At 37.4% G+C, this 17,021-nt stretch overlaps 1 protein-coding gene across 6 annotated transcripts in view; it reads right to left on the bottom strand.

Moving 5' to 3' along the window:
* Positions 1-19: 19 nt before the first annotated feature.
* Positions 20-17,021, bottom strand: part of LOC139826813 (putative uncharacterized protein ENSP00000383407) — a 32,351-nt gene continuing 15,349 nt past the window's right edge. Inside the window, exons 3-7 of one of the 6 annotated variants that reach the window (XM_071803219.1) lie at positions 13,253-13,387; positions 13,090-13,130; positions 10,365-10,402; positions 8,854-8,940; positions 20-4,480 (exon numbers count right to left, since the gene is read on the bottom strand). In XM_071803219.1, coding sequence (XP_071659320.1) covers positions 4,386-4,480; positions 8,854-8,940; positions 10,365-10,402; positions 13,090-13,130; positions 13,253-13,387 — 396 coding nt within the window. In that variant the 3' untranslated portion in view covers positions 20-4,385. Of the gene's footprint in view, positions 4,481-8,853; positions 8,986-9,738; positions 10,282-10,364; positions 10,403-13,089; positions 13,131-13,252; positions 13,388-17,021 lie in introns of those variants that run through there. The other 5 variants (XM_071803222.1, XM_071803221.1, XM_071803223.1 and 2 more) reach the window with 5 other exon arrangements.

Raw genomic sequence — 17,021 nt, 5'->3', positions numbered from 1 at the left:
TCAGTAACGTCTTGGAGAAATCACAGTATATGTGTTACAGTGGCAGAGCCATGTGTTATATCATGGGATGCTTGGGTCTCATCCTAGACCTTGGCTCTCCTGTCTCAATGAGCAGGAATGCCACAGACTTTCTTGAGCAGCAACCCCCCCAGCTGAGGAGCAAGTGTCACTGATGCATTTATAAAAGGGTCTTGTTCAGTTTGTCTCATTTTGCCTGGGATGGTGAGACCCAAGGGTGTGAGTTTGAATTGGATTAACAATGCAGAGAAAAAGGGAGGATCCTCAGAACTAAGAAAAGACTATATACACTTCATCATCTGCCCATAATCCATTTCTTGGTAACAATGACCTCGTGATAGGAACACCATGAGAATACACTCTCCCTTGGGCACTGATGCAGTCCCTAGTGGGCGAGCCTGACAGTGCTTATAGCTTATCAGTGAAAGTAATGAACACTAACTTTTTTTCTTCATGAATATGAATGACACTTTGAAGGCTGAATGCAACCTAAGAATTTACGTGAGAAATGAGGCATGAAACATTTTTGAAAATGCATTAGCCCAAAGACTGTATTACTTCATATTTTATGTCCTTCCCAATATGCTACAAAGAGTTTGAGCCATCAAGGGAGCCCTGCTAGACATGAACAAACAAGAACAAAGATATGAAAAGTAAATGCAGAAAGTAAAGCCATGTTTTATGGTAAGGTACAATTATTACAGTGTTGCTCATACTGTGTGCCTCAACCTGTACTTCTGTTCCAAGTTTGTGTTTTCAAGCACTTACAGAATGGGTGGGATGAAATGAGCATCTCTTTAAAAAATTGAGAGGGATTAAAGTTTTAGTGAAGCACTCAGGAAAGCTTTTCTTTTTTCTTTTTTTTTGTTAAGAGAGAGAGACAGAGAAAAAAATGCAACATGTTCATCTATTCTGATTACTCTTGCTTATGGATTGGAGCCTTCCATATTTCATAGAATCACAGACTCACACAGATCAGCTGAGGCAGGAAGACAGCTTTGAGGATTGTCTGCTCTAACTCTCTGTTCAGAACAGGTCCACCAGAATAAGTTGCATAGGTCTGTGCCCTGACAGGTTTTGAGTATCTCCAAAGACGGACTTTACACAGCCTGTCTGGGATGCCTCTTCCAGTGTTTTCTTCTGTGAAGGGAAGTCAAAGTGATTCCTTCATGTTAAATGAGATTTTCTGTATTTCAGTTTGTGCTCATTGCTTCTCATTTTTTTGTCACTGGGCACCACTGGAAAGAGCTTGGCTCCCTCTTCTTTACTCCCCTTATCAGGTGTTTGTACACATGGATCAGATCCCCTGAGCCTTCTCTGTTCTAGTCTAGACAGTTCCAGCTCTCTCAGCCTCTCCTGGTAAGACAGATGCTCCAGTCCCTCAATGATCTTCATGGCCCTTCAGTGCATTTATTCCAGTATTTTCCCTCTTCATCTTGTACTGGAGAGACAACAAATGGGCTCAATACTCACATGTGGTGGCTCAACTCACCACTGCTGAGCAGCAGAGAAGATTCACCTCCCTCGACTTGTTGGTAACATTCTACCTAATGCAGCCTAAAAGGCTGTTGGCCGCCTTTGCTCCAAGGGCATATTGCTGGCTCATGGTCAACTTCGTGTCCACCAGAACCCCCAGGACATTTTCTGCAAAGCTGCTTTCCAGCCAGTTACCCCCTAACCTGTACTGGCAGAACTGGTTCAGGACTTTGAACCTCCGTTTATTCAGCTTCACGAGGTTCTTGTTTGCTCGTTTCTCCAGCATGTTGAAGACATTCCAATGGGCAAGCACAACTCTCTGGTGCATCAGTCACTCCTCTTCATTTTACACTGACTGTAAATTTTCTGAAGGTGCATTTTGTCCCATCAATCAGGTGATTAACGGTGGTGATAAACAGTACTGCACCCAGGATCTACCCCTCGAGTAGACCACTAGGGACTGGTCTTCAGTGGGACTTGGAGCCATTAATCACATTCCTCTGAGCCCAGTAGTTCAACCTGTTTTCAATCCATATCACTATCCACTTTTCTAGTTCCTGTTTCATTGGTTGGTCCATGAGGATGTAAATGGGGGGCAGTGTTGAAAGCCTTAGTAACAAGATAAACAACATCCACTGCTTTTCCCTCTTCCATCAAGGTAGTAATTTCATGGTAGAAGGCCCCCAGGCTGGTCAGGCATGATTTCCATTTCATAAATCCATGCTGACTACCCCCTATCTCTTTCTTATCATTAATATGTTTGGGAATAGTTTCCAGGAGGATTTGCTCTGTCACATTCCTAGGGACTGAGGTAAGATTGACTGTCCTGTAGTTCCCTAAATCTTCTTACTGGCCCTCTTAAAAATAGGAGTGATATCCATGGCAGCTTACACTCCAGCTATGTGAGCTATCCCATCACATTTCTGTGATCCTCATGAGACCGTAGCCTTGCAACTGCATGCAAACATCTAATTCTTCCCTGTTTGTTCCCCATGCTGTGTACATCAGCATACAGGAACTTCATAAGGGCCCTCATTTGTGCTGATTTTGCAGAAAAAGTGTGAGAGTTTCTCCAATAATGCTATTCTCTCAGCATTGCCTTATGTGTGTGCGTAACACAGTACAGCAAATGAGAGCAGACATAATCAGACTATTTTGAAAGCTTAAAAGGACATTATATCAATGTTATCTTGACGATAATGAAGGCCAGAGATAATGATCACTAAAACTCAAAATAATGTCATAAAAAAACTAAAAAACAAGTTGTAAAAAACAAGTTCGATAGCTCTTAAGATGGTACCAAAGTTTTGAGGTATCCAAGTCTCTACAGCTTGTTAGTCATGTGCCCCAAAAAGCATATTAAAAAAATTAGAGAAGTCAAAAATAAAACTTTGCTTCTAAAATGGGGGAGTGGTCCATGGATAGGTGCTTTAAAGGATTTTAAGAAAACTTATACATAAAGAAACATAGGCCTTACTCCCTATTATTTCTTCTTCCTTTTTTACCTCCATATTCTATTCATATCTGGGGAATGTCCTCCAGGATCTTAACCAGGTGTCAGCCCAGAGGTTGCCATGGCAGGATAGGGGCAGAGCCAGAGATCCCTCACCTCACACTAAGGGAAGAACTGCTGTGGGAAATCAAAGAATAATCTGTCTAAATACTATAGAAGGTGAGAGGAAGAAAACAAAGAAAATGAGAGATGCAGAAGAGAAAAAAGTTATTTTCTCCTTGCCTTCCCCCCCATCTACTTCTTGGCAGCAGGGAGAGAAGGTAATCATGGGAACAAACTAACAATACAGATAAAACCCTAAGGGAAAGCAGAAGAAACCTGGAACATACAGGCTTTGAAGTCACCAATAGGGTCATCTGTCCCCAATACACAGATCATTTGATGTGTCTTCTTTTTAAGCCAAATCATGTCTCTGGCCTACACTGGAGCCGAGCACTGCCTAAAGTCTGGGTCTTCACTGCTTTCTGTCTTATCTCAGATTCCTTCAGGGTGAAACATGTACAGTTTTTTCTTTCTTTTAACTTAAATATCTACAAGGACTCCTGACATTGTATAGAAAAAACAGCAGAGGAAACTCAGCTTGGAGCCTTTTATAAAGCTGAATGTTCACCTTGAATGTAATATTCTTCTATAAAGGAATATATACCAGATTTTCAGCTTTTAAATAATTTATCATATTAATTCCTTATTTAGACACACACACTTATATAAATGTGTGTGTTAGACACTTTTAGTCGGATCCCCAAACTGATTAAACTGTTGTGCCATGTGAAATCAGCAGAGCTAAGCTGATTTGCAACAGATATGAACTGGCCCTCTAAGTAGCATATTATCAGGGCAAACATTAGACTAGAAGTGACATAGAAAGTAAATGCCAGTGGTTCTAGTTCCAGAGCTACAAGTCCTTCTCCCCACCTCTCTGCTAATCACCAGCTGATTGGTTGTTACCTACTTATATGTTATTACTCTTCTTCAAACTAAAGGGTCAGGATTCCTTTATTGTTCATACTGGTGGGATAATTAACGCAGTATTATGAATAGGAGATATGATACATGTTTATAGAAACTCAGAAATCATTGGGATACATCGGCCAATATGATTCATGCGAGACTTATCTAAACACTTTGTATAGATCTTGCTGGACACAATTCCAGCACACAGATTTAACAGAAATATATTCACTCAGGGAAAGAAAAAGTTTTCTAAGTGTTAAAACCTATATGTTCTGTGTAATGAAAAAGGTGCATAACTCAGGTAGTCAGAAGAGTCTTTTAAACTCAGTTCTAAAATACTCAGGCATACTAAGTATGAAGCTTGGGCTAGGCAAACATTGAATGGAAGTAAAAAAATAAATATGCATTTTATTTCAATGAAATCTTAGATTCTGAAAAGTAGTTCTTTCACCTGGCATGTGGTTTCTTCTATCTTCTTTCCCTGCAGCAAATGTATCCCGTCACCAATAATATTATCTTCTGTTAATTACAACAAAAAAAAGAAAAAAGCAAACAGGCTTTAAAATGTACTCTTGTAAGTTATTCTGAGAAATATAATTTGAATTACTCTTGATGTTTTGAGGTAACGTTTTGACTCTCTGAAGTTAATTTTATATCATTAAAGCATGCATTTTACCTCACCCCACTTTGAAGTCAGACTACAGAACAAATTGGCAAACTGACTCACATAAAGAAAACTCATTCATGCTTACTTCTTTAGGTGTAGTTAGTGCTCAGTTTACTAACCTAGAATCTCACCAAGTGCTTCCTTTTGCCCTGCTAATTTCCAGCAGAAGAGTGTAGAATATTCATAGAAAAAAATTAAGGCCCTGGGAAAAAAATGATCTTTGGTATTAAGATGTCTCTAATTTAGAATATATTAGAAATTGCTTTCAAAGGATTAATGTCCTACCACTTCTTTCAAGAAATTAATTATTTACATGAGAAGAGTATTCACCTTCATTACAACAAGGAACAACAATAGTTCAAACAACTCTGAAAAGTTTACTTTTGGTTAGTCTATTTTGAAATGTCTACACTTACTGCCACTCTGAAGGCAAAACATCCACCATTATACTACTGTAGAAAGGCCCTAGAGATTAGATTCCATGAACACATATCAGAGGCAGTCAGTTATTTTTCAGGGAAAAAAAAGAAAAAAAAAAAGAAAAAAAAGGATCTGCCAATCACAGCCCAAAGTACTATCCCATCTTTTCAAGGTTACTAGAAACAAGTGGGAACGGTTTTTGTTTTGTTTAGTTTTTAACCATGAATCTTAAATCGGCCTCCTTATTGCTGCTGAGGAAAACCTCACATCAGGTTGCAAAAAGACAGCTAACAACAAACAGGTTCACAAAGGCTAAAGTAGGCAAATGAGATTGATTGCATTGTTTCGTCTACAATCAACAGATAAAGAAAGACAAGTAATTCCAAGTGATTGAGATTCTTCAGCTATCATGTAAATAAAGTGTTTGAATATGACCATGAAAATTTATATTCAAAAAGGTAAGATCCCAGTCCTCAAAATGCCTATGCTTACGTTGGAATTAAATGACACCACAATGTGTATAAAGCTAGCCAAAAACCCCCTACAATCATGTGAATGAAATAATCAAAGGGCAGCGAGTTACCACATAAATTTTCCTATGCTATTTTTAAAGCAAATTCTGAATGAGGAGATTATTATTATTATTATTATTTTTCCTAAGAGAAAATCCTCTGCAAACAAAAATTGTAACACAATAACAAATAATCTTCTTTATAATTTTGCAACTTGGATGTTGTAAGACTGGGTTAAAAGTCACAAATTACAATTTGGCCAGACAAAGAACAGCACTCTTCATATCCTAGTTCTGCCTTGAAACCATAGGTCAGCCACATAGAAAACCCCATCAAACAATTTCCTTTTTTTGCCATGTGTGGCAACAGGAAGAGGAAAAATGAGTCGCAGAAAATTTTGTTGCATGAATTTGCCTTTGGAAGCTTCTGTAAGAGCTTCTATGATTACAGGACAGTGTCTTTCTCCTACAGACTTGATAGTTACAATAAACCAAAAAACTTTTCCAAAAAGTATGTTACATTCCAAAATCTAACATGACTGACCAGATTTTAAGGTGTCTCAATCACCTGCAGATATCCTTGAAGTCACTGAGGGCCAGGTATCTGATGATCTAGCTGTTTATTTAAATATAGATCTAGCTGCTCTTCTAGAAGCAGTATAGCTCATATCAAGTAGTGCTTATGCAACGTCAGTTTCACATAACTGGGTTGCTTCTCATCCTCAGGCTAACTTGTTTTAATCTCCTGCAGGCATCTCTGCACACTGAGTCCCTATGCTCTGTAAGCCGACTCTAAAACTTCAGTCTTGTAGTGTTCAGTCCTGTGCCCACAAGTCCTCCTACAGTCACATCCAAAATAGTTATAATTTGGTAGCTGTTTGCAGCTGAATCATGAAGAACTGTGGGGCAACACATAATGACCTTAGCCTGATAGGCAACTTACAGTGACACTGTTTTAATGTAATTTTGTTCAAAACCAACCAAACAACAGCAAGAAATTAAAGCAAACCTTAGTGGTCATGATCCCTTTTGCTAGCCCTAATAACATGCATCTGCAGTACTCTTAAATCTTGATTAAATCAGCTCTTCAATCCACTGAAATATGGGATAGGGTATATGGGTAAAAAACAAACAAACAAAGGCAAAAAGATATATGTAAGCTGCAGCGTTCTTTTCTTCCTAGTCTGGCAAGGGATACCAGTCACTTTACTGTGGAGTGAATTAGGAGCAGTGGAGAATTATGTCCACTGACTCTGAGAGCTGTCAGCTCTTTTCTGTTTTTCGCTGTAATACCCTTTCATGAGAGCCCAATGACTGACTTGCATAGTCAACTTTTTCAACAATGGCAAATCTGGTAATGATGCTTTGATTTTGGGCTTGTGAGCAAAAAGACAGGTATTCCCACTATTGTGTCTGTGGGATAGGTATGTTTCTACTGCCTTATCAGTCTGGAAAACTGATTTTTGTAGAGGTTATACACTCAGCAGCATTAAGGACCTAATCCAAAGGCTAGCAGTGCCAGTGGATGTCTTTTCATCGACTTCGAGGAAATTTGGATCAGGTCTGTGAATACAGCTCTGAAGTAAGCAGAGAAGTCTATGCTGGCCACCACACATGGCTTACTATATCTAACAGAAATTCATATTATGCAATAGACTTGCAGACTTTGAAGGATTATCTCTGTTAAGAGAAAGGTTTGATCAATAGTGACAAATTATCTCTATCAACAGCAATACACTGTAAATCTCCTTGCAATGGCTTTTACCTCTGTGTGAAGGGGACTTCCCTTCAAATAATTTTACTGCAGTAGGGGAAAGGGAGATTTTTATTTAGCTGTCAGCTTTGCTTCCTGTTCCCTCTGGGCCCCTGCCCTTCAATTACAACACTTGTCAGCTTTTAAAATGTGCACTGCTTCTTTTGCATGCCTTGGATATTTAAAAGGGTAAAGAAAGCCTTGAGTAGAAAAGACTCTGGAGGAAGGTCAAAAAGTTCTGTTTTCTCTTTCAGACTTTTTCCACCTCCATACAAACTAAGTCTGGGCTAGTTTTAGGAATCATTCAAAAATGTTTTCAGTTAAAAATAAGACTTATCAGGAGAGAAATGCCTTGCTTTTCTTTCACCTGTCATTACAACCTTTTCTCTTGTAAGCAAATGAGACTCACTGAAGGTCCCTTTTCCCCTTATAAATTCATCACAAGAACAGAGTTCCTCTAAATTTTCCTGTCATCTTTCTGGTTCCAAGAAAACAAACTTGCCCATACATAAGTATTGTCATTCCAGATCTGTTTTCCAGCATTTAAGACTTTATCTTCAAGCAGCAAAATGAAGGAAATCCAGAGGGAAAGCTGGTGCTGTATCCTGGCTTTTCTTTGGCATATGCAGGTAAGAGTGGAATTCCCTAAGAGTGAATGGTATCTAGACCATTTTTACAGTAGATATTAAAAGTTAAGACAATGACCATCTTCGCACTTTGTTGGCTTAAGTAGAGAACAAAATATGCATCCACTTTAAGCTCACGTATCTTGGTATTTGTTTCTGCTGAACTTTGTCTGCTTTGATTTGATTAGGCAACTATAATGTATCTACCTGGACTTTAAAAAGTGCAAATACAAATTCCATTTCTGGAAGCAATATTAAGCAGATTATCAAAGCATTTTGATTTTTAAAAGTCCAGTTTTCATTTAAAATTGACAAGGTGACTGCTCACTTGTTATTTCTCATAGCTATTTTTATGAATTTATATTGATCAACTCTTAAGCAGTGTCACTAGCAATTTCATATATATTAGCTGTAAGGTTGTTTCAATCAAGTTGATCAAGACAGATTCAGAAAGAGACTTCGACAAAACAGTTGCCTACAAAATTTTGCCAACGCTCTCCTGCACCTGTCGCAAGGTTGTTTTTTTTTTTTTTTTTCTGGGAAAAGCTACTGTTTCCGTGTTGGATACTTGGAGCTGTGTAAAGTATACAGGGAACATTGGTTCCTAGAATATGTTCATACTACAACTGGCAAGTCCTACACAACATGACTACGGCAATTTGCTGTCGTGGAAGTCTTTGGCCTGTGGGATACAGACTGAATTGCTCACAGAGTGTGTTCTTAGCTTCACACTTTTAAGGTTAGCTGTATTTTAACTACTTTTTTTTTTTTTCCCTTTGAGGACAAGATAAATCTCAAAAAGACTTGACAAATTATTTAGCTAGATTATTGGTGAAAAATGATAAATTTTCCTAGGTGCCCTTTAAAATACTTTGTGGAAAATGCGAAATCAGCTGAAATATGTTTAGCAATTACCTTCAAGCTGACAGTACCTTCTGATGTACGAATCATTCTCTGGCTTCTTGGAACCCTGCCAAAGTGTGCCATTCACATTTTTTCTGTCTAAAGTAAAAGCACAGAGAGCAGTCACCTGAATTCATAGCAAACCTGTGAAATAACAGGAAAGTCTATAAAAATAGCATCAGAATGGAAATCAAACAAGCTTGCAGAACACTGTAGTGTCTGCTCAAACACAGAAATGAACTGATGATTTCACAATATAGGAAATTTGATGGACGGATAGTATTTATTGTGGGCAGACTTCAGGTTTTATCATCTTTTGTTGCTAATATCTCATTCAACACTTTTAAAACATTATCAGAATGATTGTTATCTTTACACTGGTTTTAAAACCTAGGAAATCACAGAACACATATGTCTTTATTTTGCTTCCAGGAATGGTGTAAATGTTATTTAATTTTACAGTTAGCTAGTTAGTGTGCTAGCAAGAAATAACATCACAGATACCCACATCTATGTCACACATGCTCCATGGGTGAAACAATGTTGGCTTTGAGAACAAAATGGTCATTCTCCTGTGAGCTTCAAAGTGATAAAGCTTCACAGCATATTGATAACTATTAAGTTTTTGTGTTTTTGTTGTTGTTGGGTTTTGTTTGTTTGTTTTTATGTCAGGCTTGACTCTATGTCAGAAAATTATCGATTCTGTCAAGTAATGGGAATTCATTACAGTCTGGCTGCTGTGGACCAAATGATACTGTCCTACATGAAACTCCAATGCAGGGCTACAAGTCTTAACATGGAGGAACTTTCAACTGAGACACATTGTCATGGAATGTGTATAAAAGTATATATTGCAGGCAGATATAATAGATATTACAGGTAGATACAGTATAGGTACAGTATAGGTACAGATAAAATATATATTACAGGTGGCTATAATAACCTCATCACTTAGTAAGAGCTAGATATAGACAGAAAATAAATGATAGAATGTTAACAGGAAGCTCTCGCTGAAAAAATTAGTAATTCTTCCTTTTTAAGAAACTGATGATTATTTCCTATGAAGGATTTACAAAACAGAATCCACTGAATTACAAGTGTGGATAATAATATGCAGTGTTAGGATGGGTTAAAAAAAAACTTGGTGAAACCTGAAGCAAAGTAGTTTACATAGAAATAGGCAGGGGCCTGGATTTGATTTGATCTGATCAGAGATATTTCAACTTTTTATTGAAGTGATTAAAAGAAACACTGGATATAAGGAGTATTTCTCATGCTGTCCCATAATAGGCTCTTTAAACCTCAGTTTGGTTTCTATGTTCAACTAGTTTATATTCAACATCTACCTACAAATGCATCTGTGGAAAGCGGGGAAGGGGGCAGGCAGAGGGATGTGTTGATAGGTTAACTGTATTTTTTCCTTCGTGTTTGCTCCAACAGCTGTAAAGCAAATCAGATCTTTAATTAAAGTTGGCTCTGTGAGATTAGCAAGCATACAGTAAATGATTTAAGCAGTTACTAACCAAATGCTTCATTTTCAGACATGGACTTCTGGATGGATCTAAAAGAATTAAAAGAATTTACCATTAGCTGAAAGTCATAATGAAAAATGAAAGCACATTTAATCAAATATGGATATTTTCAACCTAATTCTGCAAAGCAGAGCACAGGGATTTAGCTGTGCATTTCCCACTGGCTTTAATTGGAGTTACTTGGCTTTTCTCATTCACTCAGTCATCTACTCCCACACGTCACACAAAGCTTTGAAAGCTTCTAAGTTTTATTCTATAAAAAATTGTTTTTTGAGTTTCTTTTTGGAATTAAGTATTCATGACTGAACCAGAAAGCCCATCAGGAAGAAACGTCCTACAACATTTTGAAATTAGTGTCTGAAGTTTGGCAACATAATAATAAGTTGAAATAAAGAGCTTTTATTGCTCGAATAAACATCGAGTTTTTTGCACATTTACATCAAGGAATAGTCCTAACTCTTATGAGTTAAATATACTAACTTAACAGAAGAAAAAGAAATCTTTAAATTAACAAAGATTCACCTTGTGAATTAAGTTGTTTTACTTTATCCATAAAAAACCTGATGGACAGTAATTTAGGAGCTAGAGGATGAAGCCAGAAGATTATACCAGATGAGACCAGACACTCTCTAATCTGTTGCAATGATCAGCAGAAGGGAAAGAGCACAAAAACAGAGATCCGTCTCTCAAGCTTCAAGAGTTTCCTGAGAGAGAAGGTGCAACTGAACTACTGGTTTTTAAGGAACTGGTCTGTAAGCACTAGGTCCTTTTGAAATTACTCAGATATTTTTGCTTCCAGAGTTCCACAATTTAATTCGTACTGTCTAAACAAGGCATACTTCTGTTTATTTTATTTCTGTTTTTTTTAATGCTTCCTTGTTGCCCTGTGGTAAGAAAAAGAGAATGATAATTCCTCATTCATTTTCGCTATAGCTGCAGAAAAGCCCAATGTGAAGATTTCTACATTGTCAATGAGGGGATCATGGTGGGATAGTGATGTGTGGACACTCACAATGAAATAATTTTCATTACAAAACCTTTTCATGTTGAGTGAAGATATTTTCATCCAGCTTACTAATTGTTTATATTGATTAGTCAAATGATCTAGACAGCCCTTCTAAATTCTGCTGATTCATTTAGAATAGGATTAGTTTTAGAACAGAATACTTTTGTTTGCACTGTAAGCTTTTACAGTCTAGCTATAGACTACTAATTCTATTCCTGGGACAGACTTAGTACTGATCTAAGCCAGAGACTCCTAGGTAGTTACGTGATTGCATCACATTTGGTAGAGCTTTGCAGGGTAAACCTTGGGTAAGGCCTACAGAGTAGTTTGGCTTCATTAAAAGTGTTAAAGAATCACAGAATCACAGAATGCTAGGGATTGGAAGGTACCTCAAAAGATCATCTAGTCCAATCCCCCTGCCAGAGCAGGAACACTTAGATGAGGCTACACAGGAAAGTGTCCAGGTGGGTTTTGAATGTCTCCGGAGAAGGAGACTCCACAACCTTCCTGGGCAGCCTGTTCCAGTGCTCTGTCACCCTCACTGAGAAGAAGTCTCTTCTCAAATTTAAGTGGAACCTCTCGTGTTCTAGTTTGAACCTATTACCCCTTGACCTATCATTGGTGGTCACCGAGAAGAGCCTGGCTCTATCCTCATGACACTCACCCTTTATATATTTGTAAACATTAATAAGGTCACCCCTCAGTCTCCTCTTCCCCAAGCTATGAATGATGAGAAAACCATGAATAATAGAGTTATGTCCATACTTTAATCAACATAATTGTGGGAGCATTTTTTGCAGAGCCTTGGCTGGTCACAGATAACTGAGATCTCATAATTTTGAGTATACATCTCTGTGTTTGCAGTTGATAAGTTACTAGTGTTTTTATCAGATGACCAGAAACAGATCAAAACTGTTATATAAGACAAAGAAGCTTCTCATTTTATTTGAAATCTTTATCTATTTTGAAATTTCTCAGCAATAGGCATAGATAACATTGATGTTCTGAATTTAGTGAAGCCCCACCTACAAATGAAAAAAAAAAAGTCTAGGGATTTTGATGTCTTTCATAGCCAGACAAACAAGATCATTAGGCAGGATTTCAGATTTCATCTGAAGTGGATCACTTCAGTAATGTAATAGCCTTCAACATGAAACCAAAAAATTGTTTTCAAAATTAATTCCTCTGCTTACTAGTACATATTATTCATTATCCCAAACCATAGCATCGTGTCTTAATGAATGGATGTAAAGCATGCTGCCGTCACAAATATACTTGATAAAATACAATGTGACCTGCTCTATCTGAATCATTTTGCAAACTAATTTTTATGTGGATTAAAAACAGAAACAAAAAACTCTTCAGGAGATTATCAGGTCAATGGTACAAACATGCTATAAAATAGGTTACCAATTCAATCTTTCAGAAAAGCAGACATATGGTTAAACCAAGCTCAGATTAACTGCATTTTATTTTAGCTGTCCTGGTTCTGATATTTTGGAAGAAATCTTTATGCATACAAAAAAAAATTATGGCAAAAGAGCTTTAGTAATGCATTACAACCTCATTACTTGCTTTCCAACTGCAACATTAATACATGTATTCTATGAGAATTAAAGCAACATTGACAAACATTAATAAAACAACAAGGATGAAAGGTACAGGCAAATATAGTGACACTGTGTAGACCTCAAACTGGTCTCAACTTACTTTCTTTTTTTGGTCACTGTGTTGTCAAAGTCAGGAAATTCCTTTTGAAAAGATAAAGAAAAAAATCTATGAAAATCAAAAATATTTAATCGAAATATAATATTTTCCTCGCTGGAAAGACACTGAATGATGTATTTTTAACCCGTTTTTCATATCCACTAACATTTCCAGCCTTTCTTTTTCCGACAGCTGAAGCTGTGGAGGACAGAGTACAGCAGAGAATATTTGTAGTTTTGTGTCCTGATTTTAGGAGGTTTGAATATCCATGGCTCCAAAGAAGGTGACAACTGTAATACCCCTGAAAAAACAGAGAACAAGACTCTTACCCAAGAAAGAATATATTTATTTCCTAGTACCATTCTTTTAAATTTGATGAGGATAAAATGCCCACACATTACAGTGGGATGTGGCTTTCTGAGGTACACAGAAGGATGCAGACTCTGTAACCCGATTACATGCAAGGGAATGTGGAAGAGAGCAAGGAACTCTGCAAATAAAACTGAAAGCTAGGCAAGTTGGCCTGGCAAAGCTCTGAGGGGCACCAAATCAGAAGCAAGCCCTGGCCTGGAGGTAAGATCACACAGCCCCCAGGTCCCAGATAATACCTACCCTGACAAGATGTGGGAAGGAAGAGAAGTATTAGGTGAACATTGAAAGAGTGAACAAAGGGGTGTCTCACTCTGCAAGTGATGCCAAAACATCCCACTGCATCTTTGCTGTTGCAGTTACCCTGGGACTTGGAGTTAATTTTAGCTTTAAGAAAACCTGAGGATGTCATGGTAGGACAGAAGAGATCTCTGATCCCTATTCTATTTTGATATCTCCTCAGACAGAATATCAAAGCACTGTATGAATTTCATATCTATTTCTTCCAACCTGGAAAGCAGAAACTGGGATAAAAGTGTTCATGATGAATGCCACTTCAATGTGCTGTGCAACAAAAGACATTAAAAATAGATATACCCAGTCATTATTTTATAAATACAAAAACTTTATTGTATGGATCTATTTCTCATATTCTTATGTTTAATTTCTTTCCTTCATGTAATAGTATCTACATCTGCATGGCTCTGACCACAGTAATTTTAAAATGCTATCTAGAATGCCTGATGAAAAGCCAAAACATGTACTACATAAAACAATATAAGTGCATAACTGAGCATTTTATATTTTTCCCCTCCTCTAACTAAAAACCGTAATAGATTTTTTTTAAGCTTCTTCAGGAGAGTGCATTAAGAGAAGGCTGTCTTATTGCACTGAGGTTATATTAGCCAAGTGTAGTACATCCTGTTAGCAACTGGACATTTGTGAATGCTAATAATTGTATGCAGTTTTCATTGAATATTTTTTTAATGTGTAGATTTGTTCACAGACACTGTGTGCAAAAGTGTATACAGAATTTATCATCTACTTCAAAATACTGTGAGCAATGTGAGAGAAATGTTTTGCTGAAAAGAAATTCAGCATTTTAGTCTTGGAACAAGTCTTTTCAATAACTCTAAAGAAATGACTAGTTGAGGTGCACAGGCACACAGAGAAGTTGAAAAATGTTGAAAAAGTGATTTTAAGGCTTTTTTAAAAGGGTAGTGTCAACATCTCATTAAAAAATAACAAATATTTTATTTCAAAGAGGCTTGTTAAAGGAAGCATTACACATAGCGTCATAAATCAAAGGATATTGTAAATTAGAATCTGCATATGATCCAGGGAAAAAAGTGGAGATATGCCCCTCTCTAAACCTCAGTGTTGCCATATACCTGCAAAGACTATTAATTCCTGTCTTCACATGCCAAACACCTGGTGTGGAACACGAAACATTGGATTGTAGGTTTAAACTTTTCCTCCACGATTTGAAACCAATGTTTCCGTATCAGTTCCTTAAAATCCAACAAAAGATGCATTTATGGCATTATATCATACATTGAGGTGATACTGATGTGAGCTTACTGGATGTTATGGGATTCAGTGCCACAATGAAACATAACAGTGGGCTTAAATGGTCATTTAAAAATGGTACCTTTTATTTGACACACCTCTACCTCCTATGTCTGAATCAGTTGGCTAAATTGGCATAAAAGAATAAGTTTTTAAGTATCTCTTCAGTATTTGGATACACTTATTGTATGTAACTTTAATGTGAAACTAGAAATTAAGCAGTTTTAAACACGTTTGATCTTAGAATGTAAATTAAGATTCATCTAGACTCTACTCTCCACATTCTCTGAAGTGGATAATTACCTTGTTTATGGGAACACTTATTTCCTTCCCTAACCCAAATACGAACAATCTGTTTCTTAAAAACAAACTGCACATGTGGAAACTCAGCATTATGAAATTATTAATAAAATCCTTTTCTCCCTGCTTTTATCTAACAGTTCTGAATTAAAGAACTGAATGAGTCCCTCTGGTGTTTACAAGCTGGCTGAGAAAGCTCCTGTGTCTGTTAAGACAGGAATTTGTTAAGACTTGCAAACAGGGAAATGATCATTTCAGATAACTTCTTTCCCTCACCGGAATCAAATGCCAGTTATAACACTGCAGATTAAAGCAGGTATCATGACTGGTTGTGATTTTCCTAGCAATAATTTAGGAAGACTGATAAATTATTTGGCACTTTTCTGATATATATATCATATGGCGGTCAGCAGTTCAAAAATATGTGGATCTCATGACATTTGGAGATAGAAATCTGCCAGGAAATATATGAAAATAGTTTCGATACTGAAGACTATTTTTTGAGAAGTTTAAGACAGCTCATGAAGTAGAAAACTGTTAACATCAAGCTACAAACAGTAGAAATACAGTTTCTTAGTTACTAGCATAGTTAAGGCAAAGAGCACCCATATGATTCATTACTGTTGGCCACCAGCTGTTTCTGAGGGAGGTCTGATTCAGCTTTGCTATGTACAAGTTTCAAAAACAATCCAGAAATATATTTTTGCTCCTTCTGTCTGACAATATTACTTTGGCTGAGTAACATGCAAAGCAAACAAAAAGTTAACAGGCCAGTTCCCTGGGAGGATTAAAATCAGAAGGCAAGTGTGTATAACAGGCATGACACAGTACCATATGAACCCAGAGTGGGAACATCCTAGTCAAAACATTTTGTATACTAAACAGGTTTTCTAAGTTTCTTGGAGGAGAAGACCAGTGTACATGAGAGATTATTCTTTGTCCAGGATGTGTCACTTGGGGCAGATATTTAGACAGGAGCAAAAATAATTATGGTTCAAAAAGGTGCCCAAAGGGTATGTTCACCGAATTATGTCCTGCACAGGTTCAGTGAACACAGTACCCTATATTTCCCGTGTTTCCAGAAGAATGTCACAGCCCAGCTATGATTAGGACAAATCACAACAGACAAGATAACTGCAAGAAAATAACTACCTTGCTGCAGTATAAGGAAAAATTTCCTCTAGCACTAGCCTTCCTTTTTTAAGTTGAAGGGAGCAGACCTTGAAAGCCTGCCCTGATGATGTCCAAGGTTGTATAGAAAATATGAAGGAGACAAAGCATCCTAAGGAGGAAATCTGCTGTGCCAGGCTGCTCCACCCTGAGGAGATTTAACAGCTCCATGGAATCTGTATGGCCGTGGTTCAGACAACCATTTAAACATACACTCGAGCCCATACCTACTTAGCAGTGCACTTAAGTATATGCATTACTGAATAATGATAGATGACTGCATCAGGGCCTGAGGGAGCCAATAATGCTCTGAATTTATCATGCTATGGGGGCCGCCCTGCAGCCTGGAATGAAGTGATGGAATTAAAAATGGGAGAGAAGTACAAATGGGCTCAGTTAATAAGCTTAACGGCTTCATCCAAGGTGTAGGTCTAATAACTCACATGCTAGAAATAGCAGATAAGATTACACATAGTCCTTTGGCCTTAGCGACATTTTTTCCAGAGGTCTTACTGCCGACATGTCAT

This window comes from Patagioenas fasciata, unplaced genomic scaffold (genome assembly GCF_037038585.1).
Source record: "Patagioenas fasciata isolate bPatFas1 unplaced genomic scaffold, bPatFas1.hap1 Unplaced_252, whole genome shotgun sequence".
NCBI lineage: Eukaryota > Metazoa > Chordata > Aves > Columbiformes > Columbidae > Patagioenas > Patagioenas fasciata.
This window is presented reverse-complemented; position numbering and strand designations above follow the sequence as displayed.